Here is a 17,981-nt window from a genome sequence, read left to right on the forward strand (position 1 = left end):
ACAAAATAGGTGGGAAGGCAAGTGGTGAGGATGATACAGGCAGTCTACAGAGGGATATAGACAGGTTAACTGAGTGTCAAAAACTTGGCAGATGTGGAAAAACGTGAGACTATGCACCTTGGCAGGAAGAATAGAGGAGCTGAATATTATTTAAATGGAGAAAGGCTGCAGAAGGCTGCAGCACAGAGGGACTTGGGAGACCTTGTGCATGAAACCCAAAAAATCTAACATAAAAGTTCAACAGGGAATAGGGAAGGCAAATGGAATGTTGGCCTTTATTTCAAAGGAAATGGCATATAAAAATAGGGAAGTCTTGCTAAAACTATACAAGGCACTAGTTAATCCACACCTAGAATACTGTGAACAATTATGGTCCCCTTATCTAAGAAAAGATATACTGCCATTGGAGGCAGTCCAGAGGTTCATTAGGTTGATCCCAGGTATGGAAGGATTTTCTTATGAGGAGAAGTTGAGTAGGTTGGGCCTGTACTTATTAGAGTTTAGAAGAATGAGAGGCGACCTTATTGAAACATATAAGATTCTTAGGGGGCTTGGCAGGGTAGATGCTGAGAGTTGTTTCCTCTTGTGGGAGAGTCTAGGACCAGAGGGCATAATCTCAGAGTGAGGGGGCACCCATTTAAAACAGAAGTGAGGAGGAACTTCTTCTCTCAGAGGGTAGGTAATCTGTGGAATTATTTGCCACAGAGGGCTGTAGAGGCTGTCATTAAGTATATTCAAGGCTGAGAGAGACAGATTTTTAATCAGTAAAGGAATCAAAGGTTACGGGGAAAAGGCAGGAAAGTAGAGTTGAGGATTATCGGGGCAACCATGATCTCATTTAATGATGGAGCAGGCTCATTGGGTAGAATAGCCTACTTCTGCTCCTACGTTTTACGGTTTAAACCTAAATACCTACACTCCACAGTAGTGTGCTAGAAAACGCAGAAAATACCAATAGATCTGCATTATACATTCTCTTCTTGCTATACCATCATTGAACAGGCAGAAAACTTGAACTCTGATGCAAGTACAATTGCCTTGATGCCCAACATGCTAAGACAAAATTTACCTGAGTTGTGTAGGTATGAGATACTTTAGGGAAAATTGTGGACTCATTTCAAACTATTTGTTGCACTTACTGAAATGCAGACCATTTCAGTTGATACCAGGGGGAAATTGAGTAAAGACTTCAACTAACTATACTCTAGTAAATGAACTGATTTAAATGCTTTCTCTGCCATTTCCATTTCACTGAGGCATCTTTAATGTATTAACATGCTCTGCATTCCAGACACCAGTTCGTCATTTTATACTAAGCACTTGCAAGGACGACTTAAGATGTCTGTTTTTTTTTGTAAAACTATTAATTAAAATTCAGTCAGCTTTTCGTGATCAGGCTGCTTGATAACATGTGAATGCTTTGCAGCCACTTTCCCTTAAGTTTAATAGATCTGACTTCCTGATTCTCCACCTGGGATTATCCAGTCTGGTGCTCAGGCACACAGAGCAGTGCAGTTCCCAAGTTTGGTTGCTGTTCTCTGCTGAGTTAACTGATTTCAGTTGAACTGGGTGTAAAAATAACCTTCCCATGTTTATGGGGAAAGTCAAAATAAAAAAGAACACCCACTGTTCCTCCTCCTAGTTCCTATCTGACCAGCAACCGCTGCTGGTAGACCACAGGTGTGAAGGACAGTCCTGCTGGTATCAGGGCTCGTACACGAATAAAAACAAAAACAAAAACAAAATTACCTGGAAAAACTCAGCATGTCTGGCAGCATCGGCAGAGAAGAAAAGAGTTGACGTTTCGAGTCCTCATGACCCTTCCACAAAACAGTCCTGTAGAAGGGTCATGAGGACTCGAAACGTCAACTCTTTTCTTCTCCGCCGATGCTGCCAGACCTGCTGAGTTTTTCCATGTAATTTTGTTTTTGTTTTGGATTTCCAGCATCCGCAGTTTTTTTGTTTTTATCTCGTACATGAATAATGCAACTTGGGCAATGTATCTGAGAATGAGAAGTATGCAGCAAGGACATAACAAAGTTAGACAAGAGAGGGTGGATAATTTTTAATGTGATCCACTCATGGGAAGAAACGTGAAGTAATACATTTTGGTAGGAAGAATGCGAAGCTGTTATATAAACTAAATGCTACAATTTTATAGGCAGTGCAGAAACAGAGAGACCCAGGCACATTACGTGAAAAAACTCAAACACTACAATCTGCAGAGAATGAAAACTGGTATCTTCATGTACTCTCCTAAAATAGCTACTGTAGACTGGCATTGCCATCACTGATAGAAAAGCCTCAAGACTAGATGCAGCTAGGAAAAGACAGAAAGTTTTGATTATTAAAATGAAAATATATCAAAATCTCCTGAATTGAAGGATTACTTGCAGACCAGTTTTCGCAATTATCAACATGGGTTTTATTACCCACCTTTCTGTGCCTTTCTCGATCTTTGCACTTCTCTCGCACCCAGTCAATGGTGTGGAAATCATCGTAAGTCCCAACACCTGGTATAGGCTCATCCAAAAGGTCCAATAAATGTGTTGTGCTGTTTATACCACCTCCATTTGTCATCGTATAATTGGCTCCTTTAAGATTAAAACAAAGAAAAAGCATTAAACTTATTCTAAACACCTAATCATCCATGTGTTTTCGAAGTGTATTTTCTTTTAAAGTGACATTGTTCCTGGAATAATCACACAGACTTGTCAGTGATCATTACATTTCTTTTTAATATTTCATATAGAGCAACCTATTACCCTGCCAGTGCCATCTTTTTAACTCAAATGCAACAACCATAATATGCCAGCATGTCCTGCTAACCTCCCTACATGTTCCAATTTTGCAGGTTGTGCATCATAGGGATTAAGTTTATTTTATGTTCATTACTTCTCCTTCGCCCGATCATCTTTCAGGAGGCAGGATGAAATGCATCGAAAACAAGTAGGAGCAATAGCACAAATTTTAATAGCATCCACAGGCGCAAGAGATCACAACATAACCGCAGCAATAGATAAACATAAATAAATAGAAATAAATAAAAGTACACAACTATGATAGGAACATAGGAAATACAGGCAGGAGTAGGCCATTTGGACCCTGGAGCCTGCATCTCAACTAAATCATGGCTGATCTTCAACATCAAAGCCATTTTCCCCACACTATCCCCAGATCCCTTGATATCTTTAATATCTAGGAATCAACCAATCTTTGTCTTGAACATCCTCAATGACGAGTCTCCTCAGGGGTAGTGAACTCCAAAGGTTCACCACTGTTTGAGTGAATAAATTCCTCATTTTAGTCCTAAATGGCCTACCTTTTATTCTGAGACTGTGTCCCTGGTTCTAGAGCCACACACCCCTGCAGCAGGGGGAAACATCCTTCCTGCATCCACCGTGTCAAGCCCTTAAATAACTATAATAACCAGGAAAGCTGCTGTCAGAAAGGGAAGGGTGTTGGAGATGACTGAGGAGCGGACCAGTGTGTCAGAAAGAGAATGCTCCCTTCAGAATGCTGAAAGGAGATGGCAGGGTAAGATGTGTTTAGTGGTGGCATCACATTGAGGCGGTGGGAATGGCAGTGGATGGTCCGTTGAATATGGAGGCTGGTATGGTAGTATTATTATTTGTATGGCCGGGGAAGCAGTTCAATGTCAAGGTTAACAATCCATTCAACACTTTTTTGCATCACCAGGCCCTTTGAACTCCATATCTTCTAACGTTAAAACCCCTCTCATAGTACCAATTTTATTAGTAACATAAACATATTGCTTCGGTGCAAGATTTCGCCCCCAGGCTTTGAATGGTTTATTCAACAAAATGCAAATGTACTCTCTATCTTACTCTTTGACACCTCAAAATTATTATACATCAAAGCACCCAGACTTGCTGACTTTAACCTAATCAAGGCGTACACACACACACACCCATAGGCACAGACCCTACTACAAGTCCAATTTAAAATAATTTCCAATAACATTATATACATTAATATCTTCATGACAGCTAGCATTGGAAGCCACTTGAGCTGTGTTGGTCTCAACATCCCAGAAATAATCCTCATGACTTCCATGAGGTGGATATCAGCCACATTTCTGTGACAGCTCCTGAACCAAATTGAGTAGCAATACTCTGCTGTTGGGTAGACCAGGGCAAGTGAAGCAATGCAAGGTGTGTTGGCTCTAATGCTCCATATGGTGCTTGCCAGTGTCCGTATGAGATTCACTCTCATTTTGATCTTGGCTCCTTTGTTCTGGGGGTGTTGCTGGTTGGTCAATGTACGGTCAAGGGTAATGCCATGGTATCTTGGGTCATGGGTGAGTGGTCGCCCACAGAATGTTCTTCCCTGGCCTTCGAATTGTTTAGATGGAAGGCTGAAACAACGGTCTTGGCAGCGTTCGATCGAAGTCTCCATTTTCTGAGTTTTCTTCGGCAGTTCTGAAGAAGGCTTGAACGTGAACTCTGTTTCTTTCTCCACAGATGCTGCCAGATCTGCAGAATTTTTCTTCCAGCACTTTCTGTTTTTATTTCAGATTTCCAGCATCCAGGGATTTTACTTTTGTCTCCACTTTCTGAAGTAGGCTTCCAGGGAACATAGATCTTCAGTGAACGTTTTCTCAATGTCCTGAAGTTCTTTAGCCTAGAAAGCCAGAGCCAAGCTGTCAACACATGCGAAAAGCCGTGATTTCGCGGGAGGGAGGTCACTGTTGAAAAGGGTTAGTGCAAGAACTGATCCCTGTGGAAACCTGTTGTTAGTTATGTGTGGGTGCCTGATTTGATCTCCACAGTACACATGAAACACTTTGTAGGATTTTCAGACACCAGATGATTTTGCAGAGTTTCCACAGCATGCCTGTGCGCCACACTGTCATTGGTTGGGATGGAGAGAGCAACCTTCATCTGTTAGTCCTGTGAAAACCTGCTAACTAAAGCTATCAAGATGAGGAAACCCTGATCACCAGGCCCCTGGTCCAAACTGTAAAAACTCACTGGAAAATGGATTCTCTCAGGGACAACAAAGCTCAGAAACAGGACCAGGAACAAGAATATACCAGCTCAACAATGGAAGGCCTATCCTGGGCAAAACATGAATTACTCGCAAAAAAAACTCGCACACAGGAATGCAGGCATAGTCACCCAGCAAGAAACCCACCTCACTCACCACTCCAGCCATCGAGCCCATATTCCCTGGGTATCAACTCATTATTAGTGGGGTGGAAAGCGAGGACAAGGGGAACTCTATCTTCATTCTGAGAGGGAGGGAGGGGAAGGGGTGAGAGCAGAAGTGCGTGAAATAGATTGGAGACAGCATAGGGGCCTATCAATTATGCTGGGTGGGGGAATAGTAGCTGCTTCCAGGTTGGGATTTTAATAACAATCTGGAAGCTAATCAATTTTCTGGGGCTACTGACAAATTTCTAAATTCACTAAATTCATTTCTCTAAATTTCCATTGCGGGGTTTGAACTCTCAAACTCCAGTCTAGTAGCATAATTACTGGACTACTGTATTTGCTGCCTTTACTGTTGCCTGTCCTTCAGCAAGAACGCATTCAACTTAAAAGAAGCCAACATTTCATAGCAAAGGCTGTTTGTGGTGGACAATTTTCAGAAATTGGTCAAACTCTGCCTCCTAGCATTCCACGGGACATTGAAAACCTGACGTTACGCACACTGACTTTTCCAATGTACTAGTCAAGGGATAGCTAACAAAGGCATCAGACCACACAATGAGTACGCACCTACATATTGTAAAACTGTAAATAATATCTACAGATTTGGAGCCACCACGTCTGAATGTACCCCCACATTCATTGCAAATGCTAATCCCAGTCAACTTTTTGATTAGAACGAAATGATAACCAGGATCTTCCCCATGAAAACTGCCTCCGTATGTTAATTGACTATTCATGAACCAGAGAACTTTTTGATTGATGTGAAACTTACCTGATATAGCCAGGATCTTCCCCATTGAAACAACATTCATATGTTAATGAACTATTCATGTAATTGGTACCATCTGTAAGAAGCCACAGATTTGGGGAAGGCTTTTTGTGGCAATCGTTGTCATGGGTGTGATTTTGGAGTTTTTTACGAAGCGTGTTTCAGTAGTAAAAGCAGGAGGGGCAGTCTTGAAGCACTTCAGAGCGCAACATGCTCTATGGAGAAAAGTTGAATATCGTTGCACTTTCTGTAATGACCATATTGAAATGTCTTGGAATGTTCTTTTAGATATTTTATGAGTAAAGCATATTTTTTGACATAAAAAGTAGTGGGAGTAGCATACATCAGTAACAAGCAAAGTAGACAAGAGAAAAAGCAGCAGCCGACCGCAGTGGCAGCACTGCACAACATAGAGTTCTCAAAAAAGTGTAATAACAGAACTGGGTGGGCCAGTAACTGAGGAGAGAGAACCCTTAATAATATCATCTAACATGGGGGGTCAGGAAGGGAAGTTAGGTGGTCAACAATTGGTAGGAATAAAGGTGGGTCTCATAGACAAAATGAGCTCAGAGAGGACAGAAGGGAGAGACTATAGCAGAGAAGGCTAAAGGGAGACATAAATGAAATATTCAAAATCATGATTGGCTTTGACAGAACGAGAAGGGAGCAACTAATTCCTATGGAAAGAGGGTCAGCAACCAGAGGCTATGGATTTAAACTCGAGAGAGTATAGGCCCAATTTACTCAGCCTCTCATCATAGGACAGCTCTTTTATCCCAGGTACCCATCTAGTGAACCTTTGCTGTACCACTCATAAGCCAAGTATATCCTTCCTTAGTTATGCAGGCCGGAACTGCATGTAGTATTCCAGGTGTGATTTCAACAAAGCCCTGTATAATTGTAGCAAGACTTTCTTATTCTTGTCTTATCCAAACACCTTGCAACAAAGGTTAATGTGCCATTTGCCATCCTAATTGCTTGCTTGCTTGCATTCTAACTTTATGTTCCTGATTCGAGGATACCCAAGTCCTTCTGGACATCAGCATTTAATAATTTCACGTCTTTTAAAAAAATTCTGATTTTCTATTCTTCGTACCAAAGTGAATAATCTCACTTGCCCATATTATACTCCATCTCCTACCTTATCATTCACTCACTTTGCAGCCCTCAGAGTCCTCAGGTTCAATTCTAGTTATAGAGGGAACAGAAGATACACTGCATTTTGCAATTTTTTTTTATTAATCATTCACATGATATGGGTGTTGCTGGCAAAGCCAGCATTTATCGCTCTTGAGAAGGTGGTGGTGGTGAGCCACCTCCCTGAACCATTCCAGTCTATGTTGCAAAAAGAAAACTGTGCAATGACCTTAGGCAAAGATTACCCAACAGCAACATCATTAAACAAATGTACTGCTTAAACTAAGAAAATAAAAATCCTTTTGTTTGTGTTACATTAGTCAGATGGCTCTGGCTGAATGTGAATTATACTCGCACAATTGTGGGAGGGTCATCACAAGATCTACAACAGTTCACAAGGGCAACTTGCTACCACCTTCTCAGGAAACTAGAGATGTAATTAATATCACCTTGCAAAATCATGTCCCATGATAAAAAAAATCTCAAACAAAATATGCTTTTAAGCAGGGAATGAATACAATAAACAGCATTAACTGCCAACGTTGGAGAGGCTGATTTTTGAAGCAGGCTATGAAAAGATAACCAAAGTTTGACAATAAGTGTATAAAATTGCCACTAATAAAACAGCGTGTTGTTGCAATGCAACTTCATCAATGAAGTTGCCAAACGTTAGACTGGCGGAGTTGCTCGGGGTTGTTGAATTGAATCAGTGCAATTGCTGCTTTCTTTTCAAAACCTACTTTGGCAGCTGCTGAATTAAGACAAAGCAGAATGCAAAACACAGGCACTTTGCAATGGGTTACAAGATACCAGGTACTTTAATAACACGTTTGTCTAATATTGCTTGCTGCTGCCATTCGCCCTGATGGCACCAAATATGGTCAAGGAAACATTGTCGATGGAGTATCTTTTCTGGCCAGCAGCAAACTAAGCAGCTCAAGGTTGCTATTCAATTTTGTAAATCACGTCGAATCAGGTGGAGATTTTCAGATAGAAAAAACATTTAATAAGGTTTAGGTCTTACATGTCGTTAAAATATGGCACTGCAACTTAGTTGCTGTCATACTATCCTCAAATAGAGGTGTGGCTACCACAAATAAAATCCCAGTGCTGTGGAATCTGCTGTTCAATGCAAATAGATGTTTAAACAGTTCCAGAATCCTTAGCCAAGGTTGCAGAACTGGTTCTCGAAACTGATAGGGAAAATAAATTCACAATAACACTCTCAAACATAAGCCTTCTCGGGAGCATTTTTCTACAGATTTGAAACAAGGTTCTGGATTAATTCCTTGAGATGTGTGCAAGGGTTTCCAGCATTGGAAATGAAGTGCAAATGAGTTTTAAAAAACATCAAAAAGATGTTTTGAGGACAGCTGTTATGTGCAAGCATAAGCAATAGCACAACCAAGAGTTCAGGTATAAACTCTGAAGTCCTGCCACATCTAGTCATGAATGGTGGCGGACAATTAAACAACCAGCCAGAGCAAAAGGCTTCGGAAACAACAACCATCCAAATCTTGATGATGGGGCAACCCAGAATGTCAGTGCAAGAGACAAGGCTAAAACATTTCTTCAGCCAGAAGTGCCATGTGGATAATCCATCTCAGCCTCTCCAAGGTCCCCAGCATCACGGATGCCAGACTTCAGCCAATTCAATTCACTCCACGTGATGTCCAGAAACTGCTGAAGGCACTGAACACAGTAAGGGCTATGAGCCCTCACAACAGGTAGTAGTACTGAAGACTTGTGCACCAGAACTAGCTGAGCCCCTAGCCAAGCTTTTCCAGCACAGCTACTACATTCACATCTACCTAACAATTTGGAAAATTGCCCACCCAGGTACGCCCTGCCAACAGAAAGCTGGAAAAATCCAATCTAGTCAAATACGACCCCATTAATTTAATCTCAATCAAAAAAGGGATAGAAGGTGTCGTTGACAGTGCTATTAAATGGAATGTAATCAGCAACTGTTCACCAATGCTCAGTTTGTACCAAAAAACACATCCCTTCAACTGTTTGCAGAGTACTGATTGTACTCAACCGGCTCATGCTTGCAAAATTTGGAACATAATGTCTAACATTAGATGTGATTAAGCAATTGATCAGCACTTGCTGAAAATCCCGAGTGTGCTAAGAATTACACTAACAATCAATTTAAGATTATCATGCGGGCTCACGGTGTGGCACACTTATGCTTTCAGTTTCAAAGTGAGATCTGTAAAGGGATTGCAGGGTGCCCTGAGACAATCAAATTTTAGTTCAGCTATTATCTTTTTTCTTTACATTTGCTGACATGCTAGTATATATTGCTGCTATATATTAACCATGTGTTTTTTTTTTAATCTTTAACGATAGCACCACTTCTTCTGGGGCAATTGATTATCTTAGAGAGATACAGATAAACAGTCCTAGGATTATTTCAGTATTTTGCTAGCACCATTTCTTTTGGGGCAGTTGATTATCTTAGAGAGCTACAGATAAGTAGTCCTAGGATTATTTCAGTATTTCGCTACCTCCAACCCAACTCCCCACCTCCCAAAATGTTTGCAAACCAGAGTTAGGAAAATTTATTTGCAAGTAATATCACTGTAATCCTGGACTTACAATATCACTGACATGATTACAAGACGTGATTAACTATGTTACAATCAGTCAGGCTTGAAGTGTGGCACATTTGCATGTACTGGAATCTACGTATATTAATACACAGGGCCCTGTTCTTTTCAGACAGAAAGAACATATACACACATTGCGCCTGTTTCAACAAAACAAGTGACAGCCATGTGCTGGTTCATTCCCCATAGCAATGTCTTGACTAATCAGAGTCAAGCTGCCTTGTTTAAATTTCAAATAATGCTTGGCAGTTAACTGTCAGTCACAATCAACTGTGCATACTCCATGGCAATGCCTCTGCCAATCAGAGTCCACTTGCCAACCAATCAGCAGTCTCTTCTCATACAATATAAATATGTTGTTTCCCCTGACATTGGTATTTTCTTGCAAATTGTCCTGAAGAGTGGAAGACGAAATGCTTTGACAAAAAATCTCTCTTTTTCAGCAATACTCCATTGCTGTACTACCAAACAACTATAGTTAAGAAGTAGGTTGTTTGGGAATTGGCAAATGGAGAAACAACCTAGTATTTGTAGACTATAGCTAGCCCAGGTTTAGGCTGTTGTAATGTAAGTAGACCTAGGCCTACCGTATACAAGGTACCTCCAAAAACCGAAAATACCTGAAAACAGAAATGAAATCAGCCCCAAGGGTTTCAGATAAAGAATACCTGACCTGTAGAGAAATAAAGTATAAAAGCCAGAAAGTTATGCCAAACCTACATAAAGTAGCAGTTCAACCCAAACTGGAGTAGTCACGACAAACTCTGAGCGCCACACTTTAGAACGGTCGTGAAGGCTTTGGAGAGGGTAGAGAGATATATTTAGCCAGAATAGTTCCAGGAATGATGGATTACAGTTGCACAGAGAGACTGTAGAAGCTGGGGTTGCTCTCAGAATCTCTCAGTGCAGGAGAGGCCCTTCAGCCCATCTAGTCTGCACCGACATATGAGAAACATCTGACCCACCTACCTTACCCCATTTACTAGCACTTGGCCCATAGCCTTGAATGTTATGACGTGCCAAGTGCTCATCCAGGTGCTTTTTAAAGGATATGAGGCAACCCGCCTCCACCACCCTCCCAGGCAGTGCATTCCAGACCGTCACCACCCTCTAGGTAAAAACGTTTTTCCTCACATCCCCCCTAAACCTCCTGCCCCTCACTTTGAACTTATGCCCCCTTGTGACTGACCCTTCAACTAAGGGGAACTCTGCTCCCTATCCACCCTGTCCATGCTCCTCATAATCTTGTACATCGCAATCAGGTCGCCCCTCAGTCTTCTCTGCTCCAACGAAAACAACCCAAGTCTATCCAACCTCTCCTCATAACTTAAGTGTTTCACCCCAGGCAACATCCTGGTGAATCTCCTCTGCACCTCCTCCAGTGCAATCACCTCCTTCCTATAATGTGGCGAACAGAACTGCACACAGTACTCCAGCTGTGGCCTTACCAAGGTTCTATACAACTCTGTATAAAAGCTCTCCTTAGAGCAGAAGACTAAGAGGGGATTTGATAGGTGTTTAAGTTCATGAAGGATTTTATAGGTCAACTGGAGAGAAACCATTTCCAGTGGCTAAAGGGCTGATAGCCAAAGGTCACAGAACCAGAAGGGTTGATGAGGAATATGTATTTTATACAAGTTGTGATTTGAAATGCACTGCTTGATAGGGTGATGGAAACAGATTCAATTGCAGCCTTCAAATGTTTACCCAATTCCCTTATGAAGAGAAAAAAAGTGCAGGGATATGTGGAATGAGAATAACTGGACTGCTCTTTGAAAACTTGCGCAGACTTGATTGGCTGAACTCTTCTGTGCTGCGCTATTGTATGATTCAATCTACACAAAACTCCAAGACAAACCACCAGCGATTTGATCTTTAACCTGAATAAAACAGCATTATGGTAAAACAACTAGGCAATTTATTTGACTGTCATAGTTTTCTTTAAAAAAAGGTTGCATTTTCAGTACATTGCACCAGCAAAAATGTTAATTTATTTTCCTGGAATTCCTCACAAGGGAATCAAAAAAAATAAGAGCACAGGACAGTTGGATCCATTTCTGGTGGAAACTTCACCAGTCACAAGGTCGATTTGAATGAAGGCAGTTCTAGCTTCTGATTTTGTTCTTCCAAAACACTAACAAAATTTCAAGATAATTATTTAAGTTGAATCATTCGCTAGACAGATACATTCTGTTCCTTACTTGATTAATGGTGGACAATGAGACCAAAGATGGATCTGGAGCTGAATACTTCGCCATTTGTGAAAGGTATAAACTGTGTACGTGAGCTCTTTCTGAACCAGATCACTAGCAACCTCAGCATCCTCCTTGACCCTGACCTGAGTTTCTGATTGCACATCCCTCCCCAGCACAAAGACCCCTTACTTCTGTCTCCACAACAGTGTGTGCCTCAACATTTTGCTTCAAAAATCCTTACACTATCCCTTTATTACAAGGACTCCAATATTCTAATGTTCACATGATAAGCCAAGCCTTCCATTTCCCACCCTCAAGCTGATCCAAAACTCTGCTTGCTGCTCGTAGCCTGACCCATACCAGGTTCCATTCATCCACAGTGCATGCTGACCCACATTTATTCCCAGTTCAGTCAAAGTCTCAAATTTATAAATTTCATCCTCATGTTTAAATCCTTACATGGCCCCCATCCCCTTTTCCATGTAACGTCCTTCAGTCATAAAAACATCAGGGAACGCTGATTCTGGTTGCTTGGTCATCCTCTACTCCCTTTGCTCCACCGTTGACAGCAATGCCTTCAGTCAATGAAGTATACGCACTGATGTATCCTCCCAAAATCTCTGCATCTCTCTCTCTCTCTGCTCCTTTTGGACATGGAGTAAAACTCAGTAGTCATCCGTCCTAATATTTTATCTTTTTGTTCAGCATCTTTTTCAGTCTGATCACACCTTCATGAAGTGCCTTGGGGTTGTTTTATGCATTGATGGTGTTATATAAAGACAAATCATTGTTGGTGCTGCTGCAATACCTTCTTTATTGGTTTGTACATGTTATAATGTAATCTGCAGCACAGCATTGAGAAGCATCCAAGCAAGTGGGCCTGAAGCTGTTAGAATACGTGGTGTAAAACACATCATGAGCTTGGAATTTTCCAAAGAAAGAATTATTGAGCAAGAATTAAGACTTCAAGAATATTTCACATGAAATGTGAACTTTGACTGTTTTCAAAACATAATCCATTAATGTGACGACATCAGTCAAAAATGGCACTGCATAAAATAAGCTATTACATATAATTGCATAAACCCTAGTCAATGACAAAAATGCTGACAAGTTTACAAAATATACATTGTATTCTATTTTTGTAATAATTTAAATGTACTTGCTATTTAAAAGCTCTTTTTCAAAGCAAGCTTTACACTTTGTTAGAAACTTGACACCTTTAATGTGGTTCACCTTACTGTCTAAAATGGAGCCAATGTTCGAGTTTACAGCAATCCTTATTAGTAAATGCAGAGTGAAAAAATATTTGATTATTAAACAGCTCTGTTCTACTGGAACTGTTCCACCTTTTCACCATGGAAACTGAATTCCGATTAAGCATTCCTGATTAAGTGTGTGCTTGTGGTCAGGAATTTCTTTCTACAGACTTCAAACAAAATTTTTAAAAGCACGCACACTCATAAAAAGTACATTCTGAAGTCAACAAAATGTAATCTTGTCCAGAGAAATATAACTGTACCACCACGGAGACTTTAAGGCAGCAATAAAAGTAGAAAGGAGACAACATCAAATATCCCTTTTAAATTTTCATTAAGACCTCCAGCCAGTGGGAAGTCTGGATTCTCTACTGTGTGCGTTCATATAGGCCCAGCATTGTTAGAACCAGAAACTGTGTCTTCAGTTCTAGCATTCATAGCCATAAATTAACCTAGATGAGAAGATTATATTTGGTAACAGATTAATTTAGAGTAATGTCGGGGTTCCAACTGATTATTGCATTTGAATGTATGTCAAGAAAAGGTATGCTATGAAGGCACGATGGAAGGGACAAAATCAATCTTGTGCCTTCCTTCATTATCTTTCTGTACACTCGTTTCTAATGAACCACCATGACAACATATAAGATCAGTCCCCTGAATTTCACAATCAACTACAGCAAAGAATACCTGGAGAAAAAGAGAGTGATGGCAAAAATTGAAGTCAGCTGAAAATTGATGTCATCATAGCATGTTACATTGGTGGCTGTGACAGGATAACACAACACTTCACATATCAAACCTACATGCAAATATCTAGTAAAAAAACTTACAGCTGCCTTGTTTCTGCTTTGTCCAAATCAAGGTGGAAAAGTAGTTTTTTCAGGTGCAAAACCAATAAAACTAAACTGTACACCTCCCATAAAACCAAAAAACTGCGGATGCTGGAAATCCAAAACAAAAACATAATTACCTGGAACTGTTCTGTGGAAGGGTCATGAGGACTCAAAACGTCAACTCTTTTCTTCTCCGCCGATGCTGCCAGACCTGCTGAGTTTTTCCAGGTAATTCTGATTTTGTTTTGTTCATCTCCCATTCTCTTCCATTACAAAACTAGTCCCCAATGCTAACGTAACTCCTCCCAGCCCACCATCATTGAGAGGGGTGGGGCCGATTAGGGATAAAAAAGGGGACTTGCACATGGAGGCAGAAGGAATAGCGGAGGGGTTAAAAGAGTATTTTGTATCTGTCTTTAAAAAGGAAGAAGATGCTACCCAGGCCGAGGTGAGAGGAGATGGTAACCGGTACACTCAAAGAATTTACAATTGAGGAGGAGGAGGTCCTAGAAAGATTATCTTTACTTAAAATAGATAAGGTACCAGGACTGAATGAGATGCACCCAAGAGTACTGAGGGAAGTGAGAGTGGAAATTTCAGAGGCACTAGTGATAATCTTCCAGTCTTCCTAAAACACAGAGATGGTGCCAGAGGACTGGAGAATTGCAATGTTACACTCCTGTTCAAAAAAGGGTGCAAGGATAAAGCTGGCAACTACAGACCAGTCAGTTTGACTTCAATGGTAGGGAAACTTCAGGAATCTACAGTTCGGGACAAAATCAATAGTCACTTAGACAAGTCCAAGATAATTAGGGAAAGCCAGCATTAATTCATTAAAAGAAAAACATGTTTAACTAACTTGGGAGTTTTATTGAGGAGGATAGACTTGGGTTGTTTTCGTTGGAGCAAAGAAGACTGAGGGGTGACCTGATCGAGGTGTACAAGATTATGAGGGGCATGGACAGGGTGGATAGGGAGCAGCTGTTCCCCTTTGTTGAAGGGTCAGTCACGAGGCGACATAAGTTCAAGGTGAGGGGCAAGAAGTTTAGGGGAGGATGTGAGGAAAAACGTTTTTACCCAGAGGGTGGTGACAGTCTGGAATGCACTGCCTGGGAGAGTGGTGGAGGTGGGTTGTCTCACATCCTTTAAAAAGTACCTGGATGAGCACTTGGCACGTCATAACATTCAAGGCTACGGGCCAAGTGCTGGTAAACGGGATTAGGTAGGTAGGTCAGGTGTTTCTCACGTGTCGGTGCAGACTCGATGGGCCGAAGGGCCTCTTCTGCACTGTGATTCTGTGAACAGAGAAGGTTGATAAGGGCAACACTTGATGTGCTGTATTTGGATTTTTAAAAGACATTTGATACAAAGCCACACAACAGACTTGTGAGTAAAATTCTAGCTCATGGAATAAAAGGGAAAGTAGGCACTGGGATAAGAAATTGGCTGAGTGACAGGAAACAGAGAATAGTGATAAAATGGTTGTTTTTCAGATGGAAGAAGCTTTGTAGTGGAGTGCCCCAGGGGTCAGTGTTGGGACCCTTGCTCTTCCTGATATATATTAACAACCTAGGCTGTGGTGTGCAGGGCACGATTTCAAAATTTGCAGATGATACAAAGGTTGGAAACGTTGTCAACTGTGATGAGGATAGTCGTAAGCTTCAAAAGACATAGGCATGTTGGTGGATTGGGCACGCAAGTGGTAGATGAAGTTCAATGCAGAGAAGTGAGAGGTGATTTATTTTGGCAGAAGGATATGGTGAGACATTATAAAATAAAGGGAGGGCCTCTAGAGGAGGTGCCGGAACAGAGGGACCTCAGTGTATATGTACATAAGTCATTGAAGATGGCAGGGCATGTTGAGAGAGTAGTTAATAAAGCATTTAGTATCTCAGACTTTATTAATAGGGGCATTGAGTACAAGAATAAGGAGGTCATGTTGAACTTGTATAAGACACTAGTTAGGCCTCATCTGGAGAACGGCCTCCAGTTCCGGGTGCCATATTTGAGGAAGGATGTGAAGGCTTTGGAGAGGGTATAGAGGAGAGTCACAAGAATGATTCCAGAGATAAAGAACTGTAGCTATGAGGATAGATTGGAGAGATTGGGACTGTTTTGGTTGGAGAAAAGATGGCCGAGAGGAGAATTAATAGAGGTATTCAAGATACTGAGGGGTACAGTCAGGGTAAATAGTGAGAAACTGTTCCCACACAAGGGAGCAAGAGCTAGAGAGCACAGATTCAAAATAATCGGCAAAAGGAGTAAAAGTGATGAGAGGAAAAATGGAGTCTGGGACGAACATCCTGAGAGTGTGGTGGAGGCAGATTCCATCGATTTATTCAAAAGGAAACTGGATTGTTATCCAAAAAGAAAGAATGTGCAAGGTTACGGGGGTAAGGCAGGGGGAATGGGACTAGGTGGAATGCTCTTTCAGAGAGCCAGAGCAGACTCAATGGGCTGAATGGTCTTCTTCTGCACTGTAAAGATTCTGTGACTCTGGGAGACAGTGGCATTGTGGTAATGTTATTGGACCAGTAATCCAGAGGCCCTGGCTAATGCTTTGGAGACACAGGTTCAAATCTCATCATGGCTGCTGGAGAATTTAAATTCAGTTAGTTAGATAAATCAGCAATTAAAAATCAGCCATGTGACCGTGAAACTACGAGATTGTCATAAAACTCATTTGATTCACTAATGTCCTTCAGGAAATTTGGCATCCCTAGTCAGTCTGGTCTACATGTGACTCCAGACCCACAAAATGTTGACTCTTAACTGCTCTCTGAGATGGCCTAGCAAGCACTCAGTTCAAGGGCCTTGCCTGTAATGCCCACATCCCATGAAGGAATAAATTAAGAATTCAATTTCAGTAGAGCACACTCCTTTATTCTGTTATAAAAAAAAACTTGGCCAGGTCAATTTTTACTATGACCCACCAACAATACAATAATCATCTTGTTTATGTCACACAGTCGTCTCTCAATCTTCAGATACAAAAAGATTGGCCACACCAAATTGGAATTTAATACAGATGATGGATTTATGCAGAAAGGATAGAGAGAGGTGATACAGACTTAATGGCACAATTCTAAAGAGTTTGCAGGAACAAAGGGACTTGGGGGTTTAAGTGCACTGATCTTTGAAAGTGGCAGGACATATTGAGAGAGAATGGTTAGCAAAGCATATGGGATCGTGAGCTTCATATGGAGGCATTTAGTACAAAAGCAGGACATTATGCTGGACCTATATAATGCTCTGATTAGGCCCCAATTAGAGTATTGCATCCAGTTTTGGTTGCCACACTTAAGGAAGGATGTAAGGATCCTTGAGAGAGTGCAGAGGGGATTTACCAAAAAGGTTGCAGGGATGGGGGATTTTAGTTATAAGGTTAGGTTAGAAAGACTGGGTTGCTTTCCTTGAAGCAAAGGAGATTGAAGGAGATCTGATAAAAGTGTACAAGATTATGACAAAGATATAGTAGACAAGAAAACATTCTTCCCATTAGCTGACTGTACAAAGACTAGGGGCCAGAGATCAAGATTTTGAGCAAGGGGTGCAGGAGAATACGAGAGGTAACTTGGTAATGGCCCGAAACTTGCTGCCCACGGGAATGGTGGAAGTGAAAACAATAAATGATTTCAAAAGGAAAGTGGGTGGGCACTTAAAGGAAATAAACTTGCAGGGCTACGTGGACCAAAGGGGCAAGTGGGACTGATTGGATCGCTGCACAGGGAGCTGGCATGGATTCAATGAACTTAATGGCGTCCTTCTGTGCCCTAAGTGACTCTATGGGTAGAATTTTACATTCCAGGGGCAGGCACACGTCCGACCTGACCGAGTATAAAATCGCACGATATTTCGCTCGGCGGGCAGATGCAAAAGTTGGAAGCATGCACAGTCTCTCTCCCCGAGTTCCATACCTTCATCCTCATTCTCTTGGATGAAGATGGATGTGAAGTATTCGTTCAACGCTCTACCAATGTCCTCTGGCTCCAC

General features: G+C 41.3%; 1 protein-coding gene across 8 annotated transcripts in view; it reads right to left on the bottom strand.

Moving 5' to 3' along the window:
* Nucleotides 1–17,981, bottom strand: part of clcn3 (chloride channel 3) — a 185,833-nt gene that overhangs the window by 65,832 nt on the left and 102,020 nt on the right. For 6 of the 8 annotated variants that reach the window (XM_041185772.1, XM_041185775.1, XM_041185773.1 and 3 more), the window contains one exon: nt 2,437–2,594. In XM_041185772.1, coding sequence (XP_041041706.1) covers nt 2,437–2,594 — 158 coding nt within the window. Of the gene's footprint in view, nt 1–2,436; nt 2,595–7,087; nt 7,112–14,125; nt 14,149–17,981 lie in introns of those variants that run through there. The other 2 variants (XM_041185776.1, XM_041185777.1) reach the window with 2 other exon arrangements.

This window comes from Carcharodon carcharias, chromosome 4 (genome assembly GCF_017639515.1).
Source record: "Carcharodon carcharias isolate sCarCar2 chromosome 4, sCarCar2.pri, whole genome shotgun sequence".
NCBI lineage: Eukaryota > Metazoa > Chordata > Chondrichthyes > Lamniformes > Lamnidae > Carcharodon > Carcharodon carcharias.